This window comes from Alligator mississippiensis, chromosome 5 (assembly GCF_030867095.1).
Source record: "Alligator mississippiensis isolate rAllMis1 chromosome 5, rAllMis1, whole genome shotgun sequence".
NCBI classification, from domain to species: Eukaryota; Metazoa; Chordata; order Crocodylia; family Alligatoridae; genus Alligator; species Alligator mississippiensis.
The window spans coordinates 64,730,419-64,751,879 of NC_081828.1; the positions used below are offsets into that span (position 1 = coordinate 64,730,419).

The 21,461-nt window shown below is 39.0% G+C and overlaps 1 protein-coding gene across 4 annotated transcripts in view; it reads right to left on the minus strand.

Annotated features, from left to right (window-relative positions):
* The window catches only part of KCNT2 (potassium sodium-activated channel subfamily T member 2), a 369,322-nt gene that overhangs the window by 90,345 nt on the left and 257,516 nt on the right, over positions 1-21,461 (minus strand). For all 4 annotated transcript variants that reach the window (XM_059728413.1, XM_059728415.1, XM_014610366.3 and 1 more), the window contains exons 15-19: positions 19,337-19,445; positions 10,865-10,921; positions 7,040-7,189; positions 5,168-5,397; positions 101-317 (exon numbers count right to left, since the gene is read on the minus strand). In XM_059728413.1, the coding sequence (XP_059584396.1) occupies positions 101-317; positions 5,168-5,397; positions 7,040-7,189; positions 10,865-10,921; positions 19,337-19,445 (763 nt within the window). The remainder of the gene's footprint in view (positions 1-100; positions 318-5,167; positions 5,398-7,039; positions 7,190-10,864; positions 10,922-19,336; positions 19,446-21,461) is intronic.

Genomic DNA, 21,461 nt, shown 5'->3' on the forward strand with positions numbered 1-21,461 from the left:
CTGTGCCTGTTGATTACAAAGGAAGCAGAAATATGTGCTGGATATTTATAATATTAGCCTCTAAATACATTATTGTGTAGTTGACATTGTTTATACATACTCTGATCCTGCAGAAGTTTCATCATCCGATGGAGTAATTTCATCTTCTGACTGGTCACTTAAAAGGTCACATGTTTGAAGGGAAGAGGAGTCTGCAACCTCTAAGACAGGTGCTATGCTAGGTCTTCTTCCCCCTTTACTTCCTTCTGAGGGAAGAGCTAGCGTAGGCCCACTGGAAGACCTACAGCCTGTATCCTGTAGATCTATAGCCACAGTTCCTTAAAAGTATAAAAAAAGTATCTATTAGAGATATTAGCCAATTTTACAATTAAAATGGGAATATAAGAGCATAAGAACTGCCGTTTATTGAGTCAGACCATAGTGCATCCTGCCCATTATCCTGTTTCATGGGAACATAAAGAAGTGCAGCTCCTCACTGTAACTGGGAACACTTTACAGGAAGTGTTCTGAGTTACAACAATCCCCTGGAACAAACAGAAGTTCACTGTTGGTTCCAGGGGAAAGGGGAATCTAGCTGCCTGGAGTTGGTTTCCTCTAGCAATGGCCCCTCCTCTCTCCCAGCCTGTTCCTGTTTTCAGAATTGGAGGGGGGAAAGGGAGCAGAGAGAGCTTGCTCTAGGGCAAGGGTGGACAAAATAAGGCCTACCAGGCCATTTTATCCTGCTCGCAGGGCCCCTAAAGATGTAGAAAATTAATATTTATCTGCCCCGGCTGCCTGTGAAAGATGACAGGAGCCAGAGGCAGTAGGACCCAGGGGGAGCCAGCAGCAGAACTAAGCAGCTGCAGCAGCAAATATGGCTCAGCCCCAACCCACCAGCCAAAAGCCTCTGCCTAGCAGGGGCTTCTGGAGGCTTCTGGCCTGGGACTGTTCCTGCCTCCCTGCTCCAAGGGAAATGCAGATAAGAAGGAGTGGAGGAGGGAGGCCGGGGAGGACCATGAACGATTGCCCCAGTCCTCAGAGTCAGTTGGACCAGCTTCTGCAGTCCCAGTGCTGTAGTTGGGAAACACCTGGTGCCAGCCAGTGGGTAGATGAGCAGGCAGGGAAATGGCTGCAGCAGGTAGGGGGAAGGGGCAGTAAGCAGGCATGCAGGGCACAGCAGCTGGAAGGGAGTGTGGGGCCTATGCTGGTGTACTGGAGCCAGCACTGGTGGGGCCCCCAGAGTGAGAAAGTAGGAGCATGGGGCCAGGCTGCCAGGGGCTCTCTGGAGCCAGGCTGGCTCCCTCCTCTCCATGCTTGAACAGCATAGCCCAGCTCCATCAAACCCTGCCAGCCTGGGCCCCATGCTCCTGCCATCCCACTCTGGGCCCTTCCAGCACTGGCCCTGGTGCATCTGCTGAGGCCCCACGCTTCCACCCAGCTGTTGCTGTGCCCCACACACCCACTTGCTGCCCCTTCCCCCCACCTGCTGCAGCCATTTCCCCACTCGCCCCCCTGCCCACCACACTCCAGCATCATGTGGTTTCCAGCTGCAGTGCCAGGACCACAGAAGCAGCTGTGACCTGGTGCCAGAGTGGCAGTGGGAGAGGGATGGGGAAGTGGCAGGAGAAGGGCAGTAGTGGCAGACAGGAGGCAAGTGGCAGCGAGTGGGAGCACAGGACCCACACCAGTGCCCTATGGCAAGGAGTGGCAGAGCCCAGGCTTGCAGGAGCACTGACAGAATGGGCTGCGGGCAAACCCTTCCCCTCCATTAAAGCCACAACCTTCCTCAGCCACCCTCCACTCACACACTCACAGCCCGCCACAAAACCCTTACACACCCACATACCTATCCACCCCCACACAAATCCCCCACACATACCCTCCCCCACACCGCACATACCCACATACCTATATCCACCCTCCTACCCACACCCTCCTCCCACAATATACAAGAGCAAGATTTAATTTTAAGCTATTATACTATCACCCCTATGTACACTACACAAACACATGTAAATCAGGACATAATATTTTTTTAATGAAATTAATGAATGTTGTAGTACATGTTTGATATTTAGAGTATAATTTGGTATTTTTCTGGTTCAAAGATGACAAAAACCCTTGCTGAAAGGAGTAATTCTGGGGGGCAAGGAGAGGAACTTCTGGTGGCAAAGGTCAGGGGTTAGGGGAAGGGGCTTCTGGTCCAAAGATGACAACCAGGGGGTGGGGCACCCATCAAGGAGCAGGGCTACCCATGCAGCCCTCGATGGCTTGCCAAAACTCATTAAACGTCCTTCCACCCTAAATAATTGCCTATCCCTGCTCTAGGGGTTCCCTGGAGGTGGGAGGTCTCCAATACACCCATCCCACCCTCCAGCAGGGGCTGAAAGAAAACCCAGACCAAACTCCTTCCACTCTTTTTTCTCCCTCCCATTCTGAAAGTGACAGGCTGGCAGGCAGTGCAGACACAAGTTACAGAAGATGCCTCTATTTTGAAATGTCTTCATCTAAACTCTCATGCAATGAGGGTTCACAATTTAACCCAATCGGCCATTACTGAAGCAGTCTGCAGTCATGCACTTATGTTTGGTCACAGATATAGATCGCTTTCTGTGGTCAGATCAAGAGAAAAGAGTATTTTCTGTCTGGGCTGACCGTGACAGAGGGTGGATGCTGAAAGGTAGAGTAAAAGGATAGTAAACTGGGTTTGACCAGGTTTTTCTCCCATTCCTCTTCCACTTACAGCATCCAGCATTTAAGGTCTAGGAAGGATTCCCTTGTTCAATAGTTACTGATGCACCTTTCCTCCAAGAACTTGTCCAATCTCTGTTTGAATCTGGTTAAACTATCAATTTCTACAACATCTTATGGCAATGAGTTCCACATTTTAATTATACTCTGTGTGGGAAAAAAACAATTGTCAGTTTAAAATTAAATAGTCTGAATGAAAACAACCTTACAAAACTATGCTACATACAATTGGATTTGCTAATATGCATCAATAAACTACAGATTATACTGAATTTATGAAAACAACTTATATATTTATAAGTAATTCTGACTGAATACCTCAGGCATTTCTCCAGATAAAAGTATCATACTTATGGGGCACGTCTACACATGCACCCCACTGCGCAGTTGGTACTTCTCAGTTATTTAGTACTTGCTAAAGTGATGATGATACTACTACTAATACAATAAATGGAAAGGGTCTGGAACTTGCTGCTCTGAAACAGCCTGGGAAGAAGGGACAGAACAGATGCCCAGCTTCTCCTGCAAGACACCTGTAGGTGGGTGACTGATACAGTGTGCCGTAGCTGGAAAGGCAAAGGAAGACAGCACTTGTTGTGTCAAAGCAAATACTAAATAACTGCACAGTACCCACCAGTACTGGTGGCACACTAGTTGCTTCTGACCCTATTGTGCAGTAGCAGAGCTCATTGCTACTGCGCAGTAGCAGTGGCATCACAGCTAGTGCCTGCTGATGCTACATCACCAGAGTGGTGAGCTACTTTGCCATAGCTCATCCCTAAGGCGACATAGCGTTTTATGTAGACATACCCCTGATGTTTTAAATGAGATAAGAATTTGACATCCTGGTTTATTTTTTTCTGCTTATACTATGTTCTGCTTGAGAGAACAAAATATATTTTCCTCACATGCTTGACCAAATAAAGGAAAAATCGGATGACTCAGACATGGAATCTTTTATCTTCTAGTTTATACAACTTTCTGGAGAGATTCAAAAAGAAAAATTCTTGATTAGAATTAGTGATGTTAAAAATTAGGACAGTTTCTGGACAATTAGCTTGTGCTTATTCATAAACATAGGAAATCATCACAGGGGATGTTTTTAGATTGTCGGTACTTTTAGTTAGATCAAAAATATTGCTTTAATACATAATGAATCAAGGTCCAAATTTAGAGCAAGGTATTTTAGAGACATCAAGAGATTACAGTGTCTTTATGAATAAATGATCCTGATATGCACACACAGGCATCAAGTCTGGGAACTGTGACACCTGGTAGATCATAGGATCATGATAAAGCTGGGCTGGAAGTGACCTTACAAAGTCATCTAGTCCAGTCCCCTGCTTAAGGCAAGATCATGCCTGACTAAACCAACTGGGTGATGGTGATATGCACACACAGGCATCAAGTCTGGGAACTGTGACACCTGGTAGATCATAGGATCATGATAAAGCTGGGCTGGAAGTGACCTTACAGGGTCATCTAGTCCAGTCCCCTGCTTCTGTGAGTCCAACCTGATTTCAGGCATTAGCTTTTACTCGATGGCTTCTAGCTATAAAGGGTCATCACAAGAATATTTATTTCTGTTGGGCCTACTCTTATGTCAACTTACAGGATGCTGGTGATATGGGAACTCCTGTGCTTGTTCTTTCACTTGGATATTTCTACAAATTTGGAGATCTCTCCTTTTGGTCAAGTTAATATTATACCTGGCTGCTCCACCTGCAAACTAGTCTAAACTTTGTCAAGTTTGAAATAGATTTGTGGACTTCTCCGGAAAGTGACTAATTATAGAGGACTGAGTAGTATTATTTACCTCACATTTTGTCAGTTGCATAATTCTATCTATCATATTTTCTTGATGTATTCCACAAGGCAATATCATTTATGCGACATACGCGAGTTTGCTGCTTTGCCAGCTGGCTTTGCTCCCTAAGGAGCAACTCAGCTAGTCTTTTAAAATACAAAAGCACAATCCTTGCATCGAACAAACAAATAAACCAGCAAACACAAACCTTTGGCCTTTCTCTTAGTGGTAGGAAGGGTCCTTTGGTCCCAGGACAATAGTATGACCCCTTCCTGGTAGCAAACTTATTTGGGGTCCAATTTGCTGCTTCACCCAGTTTACATCCTTCTGGTTTCCCTTGAAGGGTTTTAAACTAGTGGGATACTCCTTCATTGCTTAAATGCTCACAGGTAGGTTTCTTCAATAGGGTTACCTGCTTCCTCTTAAAGACCACCCATGCTGATTTTATCAAAAAAGAGGGACTCTAACATAAATATAATTTAAAAAAAAATAAAGTAAATATGTTTAAAGCAAATCAAGGAAAATGTTTTCAATAAGAAAGGGCATTAGTGTGTTAGGAAAAATCATTGAAAGATCAAAAATGTACTGTTTATAGTGTAAGAATACTTTATGAGACTTACTTTGACTTACCCATACTGGCAATTATACTGTGTACTGGTAACCTAGAAGGTCCATGATAGCATGCCTTTGATTCATTGTTTTTTCTATTCTCTTCCTGCTTCTTAAAAGCAGAATTTTCTTCTTTGGTGATATTTATATAAAAACATATATCTGTAGAGCTCATTGTGTATCGAGGGCCTGGATTCAGCAAAATATTTTTGTTATCTTCTCTCCTAACACCAATCAAACAGACCCCAAACCTAATTAAAAGAGGAAAAGACACAGTTCATTAAATGTGACACAACAGAATACAAGAAAATGGAGATGTCAATAATGAACATCTGATTTAGTCCAATTTATTTGTTGCAGGCTGCCCACACATTCATGTTCTTGGATAATAAATGTATTCGGAAAAATACTGTATTTAATAAAATTATCCCCAGAATAAGCGATTTGTAACCAAGCACTGTTTTTAAGGACCATGAGTCCCAAGTTATTTAAAAAAGTTTTTGATATCTAACAGCATTCTCCTAACATTGTTTCAGTTAATTTCTCATATGAGAAACATATTCCCTTCTGAGAGTACATTAAAAGAAGAATGAAACTCTGTTATGAGAAATTATTCTTCCCACTAAATTGTTCCATTATGCACCTTTCAAATGAAACTATTTCACCATATATTTTAATTGCTCATTCTTAAAAAGCTGTTTGATAAGTAGTAGAAGATAAATAATTAAAACGATAGCACCTTTTTCATTTCAAAATTTTGAAAGACAACTCAGTTTTCAGCGCATTAAAATGATTTTGAGATATTTTTTCATGTATATGTTCATCACAGATTACTAGTTTTATCATTAATTTTATTTTAAACCATCTTTTTAGTTGATACAAACATACAACATACAAACTAAGTGAATTTTGCAAAGCAATCAGGGCACAATTTGAAGTGCAGTTTAAAGTAATCTGGAAATTAGTTGAGATTGTGAGATTGTTAATAGATGAAGTTGGATTAGGCCTAGTGCATGTTTCAGTAACAATGGATTTGATAATTATGGTATGTCTACACTACACAATGTAGCATCATGTAGAGATTATTGAAAGATAGGTCTGCTTGTGATATCTATGGAATCAAATGCATTACAGATGCACTAAAACAGAATTTTATCCAGGCCACTAAACCCTATTTCCCTGGAGAGCCTATTAGCCCCGAGCAGCATTGGGTTACTATGGCTATACTGTTTCCAGTTTTGAAACTTGCTTGAACAAGCCGATCAAGCTTGCAAAATAAGCGTGGGCTATTCCTGCATGGCACTGCCTATAGATGTATCTTTTAACCTATACAAGACCAATAACATCAAGAAAGAAAGTATCATAGGTATTCTGAAGGTTATTTCCAGAACTGTTCTGTTATTGTTAGGGTAGTCCTCAGAAGATATATACCAGTTCCACGTGAAGTTGACCTTGAAGAGAACAGGCATGTTGTGAAGGAAACTCAAATTCAAAAGTGAACCAAAATGAAAACAAACAAACAAACAAAAACTCTTTGTAGGGTAGATTGGATAAAGTAGAGGATACACTTAATGACCTATGTTTTAACTATTCAATTTTTTAGATGTATGCATCCTTCTAATTTCCAGACCCATTCTTCACATTGCCTAAGACAGGACTCATTTTCATTGCATTAGTAAGGCTGGCTTGACACGTTCACAACTAAGAGGAATTTTCTTCTGATTAGCATGACTAACATAATTACAAAAGATCTGTGAAGTTTATAAAGGTAAACGGACATTTAAAAGTAGAGCAAAACAATACACAATACGGGGCCTTCTAGTACAATACTTTCATAGCACAACATAACAATTTGTTTGAATTTTTAATCCTGCAATAAGGAAAGGAACATACTTTTTATGTGCATGGAAAGAAGCATATGTGAAGCTTTTCCCCTCATACTCAGCAAAAAATGTACTCTCCTCCAGGTTAATATGATACACTTCATTACCAGAGCATCTGCCATACATTTTCTGCCACTGTTCTGGAGATTGCTGGCCCTCCCTGAAACATGCACAGATAAAGAGAATAATTTCAAACTTGATGTAAAAAAATCATTAATCATAGAGCCGTCTCTTGGCAATAGAACTGCAAAATTCTACTAGAAAGGTCCCGTGAGCTAAGCTGCAAGAAATATTAGAGATCAAAGTTTAGTAACAATGAAATGTAGAGATTAATTTATCGTCTAATGTGAATTAAGGAACATTTTCTACTCTAAGGAGTAGGCCTATTAAGATTGTGAACTTCAATATCAAGAGAAAGAGAAAGAAACATGGCGTGAATTTTAAGTAATCCAACCATAATAAGCACATTCATTGCAATTTATAAATGACAGAGATGGTGAAATTGGCAGCACACTATATCTATTAATATAGACAGCCTAGTCAGGTTCTCCACAAAGACTTGACTCTGATTACTGGTAGCAAAAAAAAGAAATGTTCAAAATAAAGCAGCAAGACCTTATACCGTATGCTACTTCATTTTGGCAAATCAATGAGCATGTCTACATGAGACATTTTCTGTGCAGTTGGCTAATTAGTTGTGCATTAAATATTTCTCATCTATATGTGTTCCACTATTAGGCTGCAGTAAACTCATTTAGTCTGGAGCAGGATAGTGCTTGTACAAGTACTGGGTACTGTGGAGAAAAAACTCTGCAGCAGTACATGTATAGACATTGGAAGGGCTGGCTGGGGCATGAAGGTGCTTCAGCATGGGGGCTGCCTGCCAGCTAGCCCTGTGCTGAAGTGCCCTCGTGCTCCAGTCAGCCTCTCCACAGCACCCTGAGCCAGGAGGAGCAGTCCTGGGCTGGCAGGCTGACCACCTGGTTCCTCTGCTTGCCAGGGCTCCTTTGCCCCAGCTCCATGTCTTGCAATGCCAAGCACACACACAGATGCACACCCAACTTGAATAAACTCTGGAATGATAAACTCTAGAGTTTATTCAAACAGATTAATAGGCACATGTAGACATGCCCAATGTATGCAAATGTAGTTTTAGACAAAGTTTCCATGCTTGTCTTTTACTGTAGCCAGTTGCTTTTCTGTCTATTGTAGGCTAAGATGAAGTTTAGTAATGTGAAAAAAAAAAAATCTTTAATTATATGTTTTGGTCACCTGACTCTTGAAATCAGAACAATCTAAATACTTGCCCAATAAATGCTGTTCTTAGTGGAAGAGTGGAATATGTTTATACACTCATGGAGTCTTTGCAATACATTTGTCAATTTAAGAATGAAGGTTTTTGGCTTCAAATTTGAAATGATGCTCAGGAAGAATGGACCAATGTGGGCATTGTGTAGTCTGAAGGATCAGGGAAGCAGCTGCAATTAGGACATAAACAGGGTACATATGCAAGGTGTCTTTTCATGTAGAACAAAGATTGGTGTTTAGACTGATAGGAACTTTTGGGTGGTACTAATCTAGGCACCTTCCATTTCCCAATAAATATTCTTACATTCTGCAATTTTCAGTTCTTCTGTACACGTAAACGAATGGTTTATTTTTATGCAGATTTTTATAATTAAAATTTGCATTTTGAATCATCTCCTAAAAATGATAATTCATTAAGGTTTGTGAACACTGGAATTCAATAAATAAAAACTAAAGAAAACGTATGAAGTTGACAGTAGTGCTGATGCTTGTTACAATCTGGTTGTAAATGGGACAAAAGCTCTTTAGCTTAGATTTAAAACCTGGTGTTCCAATCAAGAGATGTTTCTGCTTCCATGCATTTATAATTGGTCCTCTTTCTCCTTTGCTTATTAGCCTATTAGACTTTAGAGTCTTCTGCTCTTTACAACACCGTCTTAACATTTTGCTTTCTCTTTTCATGTACAATGTTCTTTCTAAAGCTTTCCAATTCCTTGGCTTGATGCCAAATCTAGTGTATTGGAAGAAGAAGTGACTTATTTATTTTAATGAATGTAAGGAGGCATCCTTATTGAGGCTACTGGACACTGACCCAGTAACTCACTCAAGCCAATGCACTAATTAAATGCATCCTGTGTTGCCTAATGTCATCTTAATAATTTCCTTAATCATGTCCTAAACTGAATTATGGATGAAGCTCCTTACACTGTGTGATCCTAATTGAGCTCTCCCTGCTGTATATACAATAATTCGTATATGTATGATAGGTAACAATGATAATTTTTATTATTTGCTATCTTGCTTTACTGAAAATCACTTTGCAATAAAACCCATACCACTGTCAATCTTCTTACAATTTTTAATTCTGCTTTAAATTGTTGATTTTTTTCTTATTAAAAATTGCCTTGGAGAATGCAAAGTAAGCTTGTTTCAAGTAATTTGTATAACCTTTGCTGTATTTTAGATCACACCACTACCTTCTATTGCAATAAATCTATCTCTATTCTGCTTTCTTGGTTGCCCAGTGACATTTGATATTAAGACAAATTCTGTTTCTGAAGAGCTTTCATTTTATCCAAAAATGGGTGCAAACTTTAAGCTGTTTCTAGGATCTCTCCTCTAGTTTCCAAGCAAATAATACTGGTTAGTGCTCAATGGGAATGGTTATATAGAATTGTACTTGTTTTTCCCCTTGTTTTTATCCTTGTTTTTTTCTTTTCTGTTGGGGACTATCAGATCAAAAATCAATGTATGTTTATAGTGACTAATATATTTTAATAAATTTTCTGGCTTTCCTATCACTTTGCCTTCCTGGCTTGTCTTTGGCAGTCCACCTGGTGTGCTGATGGGCAACTGTGGCACATCTACACATGCATTTACTATGCAGTAATTTACTGTGTAGTAAATTACCATACAGTAAGCAGTTTTTAGGCTGGTGTCTACACATGTAGCCATTAAAAAGCAGTAACACTGTGTGTGGACTGTCTTGGGACTAAAGTTACTGCACAGTAACTTTAAAGTTACTTGGGACTAAAGTTACTGCACAGTAACTAATTGGGTGTAATTTGCTATCTGCATGATACAGGTATCAAATTTACATCCAAGTCAGCTTAAGTCATCATATTTACTGAGCTGTAAGGGCATGCACATGTAGACGTGTGCCCTAACTGCACAATAATTTTCAGTTACTGCATCATAATTTAAATTACTGTGCAGTAAATGTGGACATGTAAATGCACTCTGGGACTTTTATCAGGGCTTCCAGATGCTCCACTTCCATTCAGTCTACTAGCCACCATAGATTCCAATCTCCAGTGGGGACCTCAAGGTCTCCAGAGTTTGATGCTCCCAAGTAAGGCTGTCAAACAGATTGCCATGCAGATATTCTAGTTAGCCCAAACTAAAATAAAATATATTTTTAAAAAAATCTGAAAAAGAAAATGGTCTTTCCCAGCATGGCTCTGCTTCCAACTTGTATCACTGTTATGGGCCACTAAACATCTAGCTGTTCAATTGCAACATGTTGTCGCTCTCAAACTAGTCTCTGTCAGTGAGCCAGTGTCCCCACCCATATAGCATAACTGTATTTATTCACAGCTGGGGGGATATATTTGCATCAGAGACAGAACTTTACATTAAAACTCATAACTTTTGGAACACTAATATTCTAAGTATAGCATAAAAGCAGTATAGAAAATAATTGAAAGAGAATTACCTGTTTTTATTAAAATAACAAAGTTAGAAATACAATTATGAAAATGAAATAGTCATGTTTAACTTTTTTTTTGCCTAAAATAAAATATTTCACCTGGTTAAAGTCTGCTTGGTTCCAGTTAGTTGTCTAAAAGCTTCCCATGGTGCTGTTCTGCAAAGATCACATGAAGTTCATCAATTCAGATATGCTATAATTGTCCAATATTTTGTACCATATTTAAGTTTTAGTGGAAGGATTTTTTATGTTACTAGATTTATTTATTTATAAAATCTATACATGTAAACATAAAGTCAAGTTTTTAAATCTAAGGCTGAGTATAGTCTTGATCCTATAAACAAGCATATGCTTAACTTTATTCATACTATTTTTCCCACTGAAGATAATGAACTTATTCACATTTTACATGCTTAAATTTTAGTTTAAGCATATAAAAGCTAAAATGCAAGACAGTAGAGAGATTCCCATCATGTCAATAGTGGTTTGATATGCCCTATATTATTAAGACACCTGGGAGATGAAAAACCCTACAGCCTTCAAGTTTGAAACAGGTTTAATTTACCTTCAGTACCTATGTTTGATAGTATAGTTTTATGTTCGGGAAAACAATCTCTATATACAATGTAATACCTTATCTGCATGCTACCATTGATAGATGTAATTTTTATGATTGCTAAAGCCAATTATATTAATAATGGAAATCAACTTCATAAGAACATTAATATCCATAATTTTTTTTCTGTTCACAAATCCTTCTCAAACCAATTCTAGGATATACAACTATGCCTGTCATGTACAGCTCTTCACTAAAGAGTCTGGACAAATAAACTTCATTCTACAGGTTCTTAATGAACAGGTCAGTTCTGTAGGCATTACTCTCAACTCTGTGAATGGTTACAAAAAACATATATAATGGCAGAGATATGAAGGATGTGATGAAATTTTCATGGGCACTTTAGCCACAAAGCAAAGTTTTAATACAACCAAGATCCCAGGATGCAAAACTTTTTCAATATGCATACCACAGAAGCAGTGATCTCCACATAGTGCCATGACTCCAATAATAATTTGTCATTAAATGACATTGTAAAAAACAATAAAATCAAGAGCTGAGGAAAATAAAATAGGAAATAATAAATGAACAGATTACTAAGAACATTCACTTTTCTTCCTATTTTTTTTCAGGAGCTGCATTTAAGCTTCCTGCAAGCTGTGTGTGGCTCACTAGCCATGGTTTGATCATCTCTGATAGAGGATGAAACTGTCCATTGATACCAATGGGAATTTTGTCACTCACTGATGTAAGTGAAACCAGAATTTGACCAATTGAACTACTTATGATGAATGAAGAAGGGTGCACATTCATTAATGCACCATAATTACAGCACATTAAGTTTGGTACCTGTAAGAACTGGTACTAACTTAATACACTGTAATAGTCACTACTGTACATTAGCACAAATGAATGCTTTTTGTGTGATGCTTAATTGGACTAATCTACTGTGCATTAGCAGATTAGCACAGTTTTTGCAAGCTATGCTAATGTGAAGTACTATTAGGCTAATGGGCATTAAGCATCTCATGTAGACACACACAGAATAGACTTTTATAGAGAGAAATTAGAAAGTATTAAGAAATACATGTATTAATACATGAACATCTGAAATCAGTGGTTTTCAAACTGTGGGGTGTGCCCCTTGGGGCGGTGTGATGGAAGGTTGGGGGGGGGTGCAGACAATAAATTTGCAAGGAGCTGGTGCAGTCTCATGGGGGATGCAGGCAGGGGGGACCCCTGGGCAGGCTCTGCCAGTGGGCTGTTTTGCCTCTAGGAGCCTAGTGTGGGAGGCACACAGCCTAGAACCACAGTGAGGCCGAAGTAAGAGGTGCTAGAGCCACAGTGGGTGAAGCCTCCTCACCAATCTGAGGTGAGCAGAGCCATGGCATCTGTTAGGATAAGGTGCACCCTGTGTCTGGATGCACTGCTCCTCTAGTATGAAGGGATGGGGGCGTGAACAATATTGTAACTCAAAGCGGGGTCCAGCTCAAAAAAGTTTGAAAACCATTGTCTTAAGTAGTGAAACAAGAAATCAATCATTTGCATTCAAACATGGTCAGAATTGCAGAGCAGCCTGGAATTTGAAAGTATGTTTGCAAATGCTGTGTTAAGGAATTACCAGATTTCTTAATGAATAGCTATTTTTGCTAATCTCGCCAAGCAGTTTTATTAAGTTCCATTTTTTTTCCTATGGTTACAAAGCTTTTTGGATTTTATATAGGTATGGGTTTTTTCCCAATATTTAATTAAAAAGAATAGGGTGAAATTGATCATTTAACTCTGTATAGGGATCTGCTTTTGGAACTAGAGCTGACCTGATAAGACGTGTTTTCACTGGAAACTGCTTATTTCCTGAAGCTGAAATAATTTGCATGAACACCACTTCTTCATTAAACTAAGAAAACTCAAGCAGGATTCTGTCAGATTACCTGAAAGGCTAAAGCTTCCAAGGTCTGCATCATGCAGGCTGGTATGAAGCAGAGATCCAGGGCTTCCAGGTTTCATGACTAAGGCAGCCCTGCCAAACAGTGTGATCAGGGCTTCCAGAGATATTCTAACTTTTGACTAGCTCTAAGCAGAGTATTAACAACAATAACGCTAGTTCAGTCCCTTCAGACCTAGGAAAGGGATATATCAAGTACAGCAGTCACTGATTAAGTTCAGACACAGCTTTAGGATACATATAGACATTCAGTTTCTAGCAGGAGAATCACTGTTCTCCCAGTAGAAAGAAAAAAAAAATGTGCAGATGTTTGGGCTTTTTCTTCTGAAACAAAATGGCTACTCCAGGAGAAAAAATAACCCATCAAAAACCAGGCATTTAATTTTGATTATAGTTTTGTATAAGAAACATGACTCCAGTTGTGAGTGATGTTAGAATACCATTGAAAGTCATGCAGTTGTTACAGCCAAGGCAAGTGCCATAGCTTACATTGATATATGATTAGAGTTAAGGTAGGATTCAGTCTTAGGGCCTACATTGGAGATTGGTGTTTTTGTTCAATGGTTCTAAAATCATGAAGTCCTACTAATTTGGACTCCATTGTGCAATCAGCTTTCTCACCTGGTAAAAAGGTCATGAGACCAGTCGTTCCTAAATGAACTCAGCCACATCTGAAGCAGAACTGAAAAACAGGATCTTCATCATTTTCAATCTGACTCAAGGTAAAAAATTCAAGGTTGAAACATTTGAGTCTGAACATCTCTCCTTATGAATTTTAAAATGGATTCTGTTCCACTTTGGGACCACCACTCAGGCTTTAAAATAGCAAAATATTTTAACTTGTGTAAATGTAAACTTATTTATAAAGCTTTTCCCCTGACCTTTTATAAACAATGGCTTTGACTCTATATTAAAGATGATGAATGACCACTTATCAGACCTGCCCAATCATACCTTCATATACATTTGCCAACTGCCATGATTCAAATAAACTAATATAGATATGACTCAGATGAATATTTCATTATCAAGTGTGCAGTATGACCTTCCTGCTATTTCAAAATAGTCATTTATAAATAATTCCAATAATTATTTGTTGCATTTTTTAGTTATGTCATACTGTATTTTTCCTAATCAAATCTTCGTTCTTATTTCAGAATTTTTCATATCTTTGACCTTGATCCTTTTCTTTTCTCACTTTTTGATCCTCTTCTCTTTCCTTAGTTCCTGCCCCCCACCCACTCTCTACAAAGTAGGCACGTCTACATGAGAAGCTTAACTGCACAGTAGCCTAATTTGCTGTATAGTAAATGTGTGCATCTATATTCTTGTACGCTTACTGAGCAGTAAATTACCCTAATCACAAGTAAATTTGCTACCTGAAAATGCAAATGCAGATAGCAAATTTACTCGTGATTAGGTACTGCACAGTCACGCACATGTGACACATGTGTCTATGGAGCTTGGTGCAGCACAATCCGTACATTGTGCTGCAGGGAGACATAGGCTGACCCTGAGCATTGTGGGTTGGTCAATCAGGGTTGCCCTGTACACTATTGCCATCTGTTCCCAGGCAGACTGGGGAGCCTACAGAGCACACTGAGGAGGCCCCTGGCTGTGCAGCCTCAGAACTAAAGATTCTCTGTTTTTCAAAGGATCTGTATTCAAATATCTGTTCAGGCCTCTCTACGTACATTTTTCTACCAGGAGAATTCTCAGAAGATTCTCCCAGGTCATTTGAACATTTTTACATAACCTTCATCTATCCCTGGCTTCTATGTTATCTAATCTCCTTACGTCCCAGAAATCCCACAGTGGGTTATGTATTCCCTAATCCTTGACTTGCATTCTTCTGATTTCCTCCTTATTATGTTTATATTACTATTATATTATTCAAAGTCTTAGGGGCCTCAGCTGCATACTTGTTCTCCCTGAACTTCAACTCTCTGACAGGATCAGGCACAATTTTTTCCTAGACATGGCCTCTATGTTGTTATACTGTCTTCTGCCATTCCCCATGTGTGAAATAATTCAAGGCAAATCTATCATGTTTTCCTTTTCTAGGCTTAAATTACAAGATTGATAGTTTGAAGGTGTAATGATTTTAAAAAATAACATCTTCTTTTAGTGGATTACAGGAGGATTTTTATTCTTCTTTTCTATCTTTTATTTTGTCTTTACTATTTTGAAAACATTATCACCAAAACTTTCCCCTGTTATTTCATAATGGTGATTTCTGTTCTTTTATGGTAATAAACAATGAATTTAACAAACAAAAGGCCACGGTCCACAGTCAAATGTGCACATATACTAATGAAAGCTGAAAACAATCCCTGCCAGCACCTGCAAACATTCACTTAGTCTTTGGTGTTTTTCTTTTGAGGGCATCTTTGAAGTTTTATTGGCCAAATAGAGTTAAAATGAATTATTTTTAGAGCTGTCAACTGATTGCCATTAATGTGTGTTATTAATGCATTAATTGGTTCTTGTGTTAATTTTTTTAATGCATGAATTATGCACACGGTTCTGGAGCCCATGCCCGGGCTCCATTCCACAGCCATCACCACTGTCTCTGGGCTACCCTGTGCGGCAGTGGTGGCAGTGTAGAGGAGCTACAAGGCAGGCCAGGAATGGGCTCCAGGCTATTGCAATGGGGGGGAGGGGGCACACACACAGATACACAGACACAGACACACACACACAATCAGCCGCAGCATGCACTTGGCCAGAAACACAGCCCAGCAGCATATAGAGTAGTTCCCAGCAAATAAATATGTGGAGGGGATGGGAAGGGGGAAGAGGGAAGGGTAGCGCAGATTGAGGCCCCCATGGTTAGGAAGGAGTGGGGCAGGGGCTGGGTCAGGGGCATGAGCAGGGGCTGGGGTGAATGAAGTCCCTGGACTGGGATGAGTTGTGGGACTGAGTTGTGGGTGGCTCGTCCAGGGCTGGAGTGGGGGAGGGGGGTTTCCACTGCTGCACACACCCCCAGGGGAGCCATGGGGTATATGTGCCCCCTGGATTTGTGGGCTGGGGCTCTGTGCCCTGCTATCTTTGCCCCAGGAGCCATGTGCTGGCCGTGCCATGCATCCCCTGTGTGCCTGGCAGTGGGAGGCATAGTATGGCATCGCATGGCTCCTGGGGCAAAGGCAGCAAATTACAGTGGTAATTACAGCTCATTGGAGCAGCCTCAATGCACATGTATAGGCACCCTATGAGACATAAATAACTGCAAAATTCTGAAATATTTCATGATGTCTTTTTCCATTTTTGGATAGTTCTATTTTAAACTGTTATGTAGATTTTATGTAATTGACAAAATGGTCATATCTCTTCAAACAATGAGTGTTACTTCATGTCTACATAGCCCAGTAGCCAGAATATTTACTGTGCAGTATCTTGGAACCTAGTTCCAGATCTAAAGCACAGAGTGGTAAAAAACAATGCATGTGCAAGGGGACTAAGCACCTTCCTTGTTAAAGTCTTTGTATTTCCAACTTGAATTTCTCATGAATTTCTGCTGTTTTATGATATGCATGATGGAAAATTATTACCATGAGTATTTTTCCCCCTTTCTCTCTCTCTTAAGTGCTAGCACTTCTTTTCAAGTGCACAAACAGACCACAAATCAGTTGCTTCAGCAGTCTGCTTACAGAAGATAATTCTGGTAGTTTGTCTCAGGTAGTTTGGTTTCCTTCAAAATCACTTTATATCAGAATCGAAAAGAAAAACTATTGTAGAAAACTGTATAACTGGAAACTCTGTTTGTTTAAAATTGAATGCTAAAGACCCTGATGTACAACAGAAAACAAAATCTCTTTCATGTGACAATTTCCATGCTGGAGAGAAATTCTCTACTTCTTTTTAATGTATATATGATCAGTAAAAAAAAAAAAAAAAATCTTTGTTTACCAAGCAGAAAATGCAATGCTAATGAAGCAATTTTTTTCATAGTTCTTGGGAGGCATGGTAATTTGACATTTGCTATCCTCAGCAGTTAAAGTTTCTGCAGTAATTGTGATGTTCCCCATACTAAGCATAGGGGAATACTGCAAATGCCAAGTAAAGGATAAATGCTTCTTCATAGTGGGTGCATCTACATGAGACAGTTAGTGTGGAATTGCCTAATTAGCTCGAGAGTAAAGTGTCACTGGTCTACACTTGCAGAGCTATTAGTCCAGAGTAAATTAATTAACTATGCCATAGGTTAGATACAAGTAATATCCTACTTGTTTGATACAAGTACTATCCTACAGCGGAGTTATTCACTCCACTGCAATGCATGTGTAGATGCTGATGGGGCTGGCTGGGGAATGAGGGCTGCCTGCTTTATGCCCTCTCCACAGCACCTTGAGCTGGGTCAGAGCAGCCTCAGGCTAGCTGCCCTGGCCCACTACACTGCAGTCCTGGGTGCACATTCAAATGCAGTTCCTGGGAGCAATAAACTCCAGTGTGAACTGCACTGCAGTTTATATAATTGTCTTAATAGCATGTGTAGATGTGCCCAGTATATTTCAAAATTTTCTGGAGGTGTCCGTGCATAGGAAGTTGAAAGTATTACTATATATATATATATATATATATATATATATATATAGTAATACTTTCAACTTCCTATGTTTTGATATTTACTTTCTAACATTTCTCCCTTGTAGCACCATTTTTCAGGACTTCTTAATATTAAAAATTAACTATTAAAAGAATTTACACTGGATTTTTTTATACACCTTCATTTGCTGGAGGCTTATGCACCTGGAGTGATATTTTCAAAGGAGCATAATATGGGTAGATAACCAGCTTTCATTGGTATTCAGTGGCAGTGGAAGCCCATGCCTTTTCTTAAATATTTTGACAATCCTAGTCCATGTATTATAAGTGAAAGTTACTTTCATTTAGACAGCTAGGACTAAATCTTGCTGATTTAAGTAACTATTTATCTGCTGAAATCATTGGAATTAAACATTTACAGTAGCTGGTGATCTGTGTCTCAGAGCCACAGAGGAAGGGTAGGAACTTAATGGATAACATCTACTTGGTTCTCATGTAAGGACTTAAAATAGTGGGCATACTTGTACACACAGTGCAAAACCTTCACAGAGGCACCATTACCTTTGCACTGTGGTATTGATGGAACTACATCCCTGCCTCTTGCATTAGCCAGGAGTTGTTCAGTAGATAACAGATGCTATAGGTTTCCCAGCATGACAGCAATTTCCTTCATTTCCTGAACTTGAGAAACAATTTGCTGGCTAGTGTCAGTGGGCTCAGTTTTAGAAAGCAGTTACTTATTTTGGACTAGGGCCTGATTTTCAGAAGAGATTAAACCCCCAAGCTTACATTGTCTGCAGTAGGAGTTGCAGGTGATTAGTACCTTTGCAACATGACTTGATGACTACCCTGGACGCAGAAAATCAAGATCTCTTTAGAAAAGTCTAGGTTGAGCTAGCTGACTCCAAGAGTTCTCACTGGCATTTTATCATTCACTGAGGGAGGGCATTTCTGCATTGCCTCCCACCAGGCATTGTAGTTATGTTCAACACATCCACTGTTATCCACCATATATTTCTCCGCTTCCTTTCTGAACATGTAAGTATTAGAATTAGAAACTTCCCAGCCTGCCTCATGAAAAGTGCCATTAAACACAGTGAACAGGTGTACAAAAAGTGCTGATTTTACAAAAGTGTAATTGCTTACAGATCTTTGCATTTTTAAGTAGGGCTGTATGGATACGATGACACTTACTAAGATGAAAATAAATCTTTTTCACATTTCCTGTTAATTTTGTGACATGCATACTTTTATTTTTAAATTGCTAATGTTTCCCCCCTTGAAAATATAATGCATTTTGAGCAAATTCCTTGATGATTTCCTTTTGCACAAAAGAATAAAAATAGGAAAATGGTAGGTTAAATGGAATATTGTGGAAAACATCTTGATGTTTCCCCACAGCCATAACACAATAAAGATAGGGAACATTGAATGTATTGGGGCTGAGGAGCTATGTATCTTTTAGGTAGATTGTTCCATTGTATTTCAAAGAACCTTGGTCGTATTCTAAAGAAGTTATACTTACTGTCCTCTAGAAGTATGAACAAGCAGAGTGATCAGTGTGGAAGTAGCTGGGCATATGCAATTTAAAGCTAACATAGCATATTTGAACTCCTCTTCACATACAACATGATCTGTATAAAAGATAACATCAGAAAAAAAATCAGTGCTCTATAAATATACTTTCTTTACTTCGTCCCATGTGCCCCGATCAAGCTACTCTGCCACAAGAACAGCTTGGGAAGCAGATTGTAACTGTGAGAATCACAATTTGTGTCCGTGTCTTCCCACTGCCCTGGGAGAAAGTAAACTGTGCCAGATTTCAGCAGGGTGCAACATATGTCATTAAGCCGGCATGCTGTGTGGGCAGAGTCAAGACTCCATTTAGTCTTTCCTCTTATCCTCCACCTACACGGGTGGGAAAAGTAATGGTTTTGTGAAGCCTGCCTCTACTTCCATGCTGTATCTCTGGTTTAGGTAGCCTGCAGAAGATGGCAAAAGTCCAATCCATACCCTCTTATTTCATTTGTGTGGGCACAGGGGGCTATGGATGATCTATCTCCCATTTGTAAAAACAAAAGAAAAAAGACCTACTGAAAACCTGAAAAATGATGGAAAGTTCATGACAGCCACTTCCAGATTGATTTTAAAATAGTTATTATTTTCCTGATTATTCATATTTTAAAAGTTCAAAGAAGGGTGAAGCCTCAAAAATATGGTGATGATGTTTGCCAGAGCACTCTCTTTCCCAGTGGCAAGTAGGTTTCTAGAGTAGAACTGTTTCTGTGATTTATCGCACTATTCTTCCCACTATTCCCACTGTCTTTCCACAAAGCAAGTGATGCAAGAGAAAATATTGACAGAATGTTACAGCTATTCCCTTTATTCCCTATGTCTACTTTCTTCTCTGTACTTGTGAAATCCATAGGAAAGGATTACCACACCTGAAATGGACAAGGTTTTCCCAGATCACCACAAACTAAAAATGAATGTGTCCCAAAAAAAGAACAAAAAATCAGTATATTTTTATGATACTTTGTAGGGAAGAAATAAAAAAATAACCAAGGGGAGACATTAAGTTGAGTTCACTTTTGCATGTGATTTTAAATACTGTGATTTATATCAGTTGAGATGACTGATATTTATGATCATGCTTAAATGCTTTGCAAAATTAGATTTACTGTGAAGAGAAAAGAAAAGGGTACTCTTAGACGTTACTCAGAAACATCTGTTTATATACAGTGAATGTCAGGAGTAAAGTATCAATTTAATCCTCTATGGACTAAGAAGTTTGAAGAGTTTGGAAAGGTAAATATATAAAGTCGCAAGTGTTGTTTTCAAAGCTCTCTTGAATCTATCATGCGCACTGATTAGATACGTTGTTTCTCATTTTGGGGTCTGATTCTGCTCCCACTGTTGTCAGTACAACAGGATTGCACCCCAAAAGCAAAAACAAAACTAGTTAAATTAGAAAATCAAGATGGCAGCCATCCAAAGAGGCAACTTGTACAAATCCAAAATCTCTTCCCTAAAACATTAGTTCTTTGGTTCAAGCATTTATCCTTTTCTAGGTTTATTGCCTAATCATTAAAATGTATAGCACCTCTCACATTTCTACCTGCCTAAGATTTTCTTTATGGAACTTGATTTTCACAAAGATAGGAGTTTTTTTGTGAAACTGTGACATACTTTTATTTTTGATTTTCTGCCACATGGTAAATGTGCCACATGGTTAACTCTGAATCATTTGAAAATTAGCTTTGAAGATGGAAGGAGCTACATTGTGTGGGGCATGTGCTTAGCACATACTGATAATGTCCACATAGAGAATTCATTTGGAATAGTAGAATAAGAAATGTATGGATAACAAAAATAACAAGGAGAATTTATCCAATCATTTTATACTCAGCTTTTACTTTTTTTTCATTTTGGCCATGACTAAAGGATAAAAGGGCCAGATAACTTAAAAAGGAAGTATGTTGATGAAATTTAGTATAATACATATGAAAATATATTATACATTTAATCTTGGAGTAGTGTTATATCTTGCTATTCACATTCCTCTCAGGTTTCTAATGGTGTTAAAAGAGAATATTGAACAATGCAGACTAAATATCATATGCCACATAGTCATCCCAGTCAAAGTTATC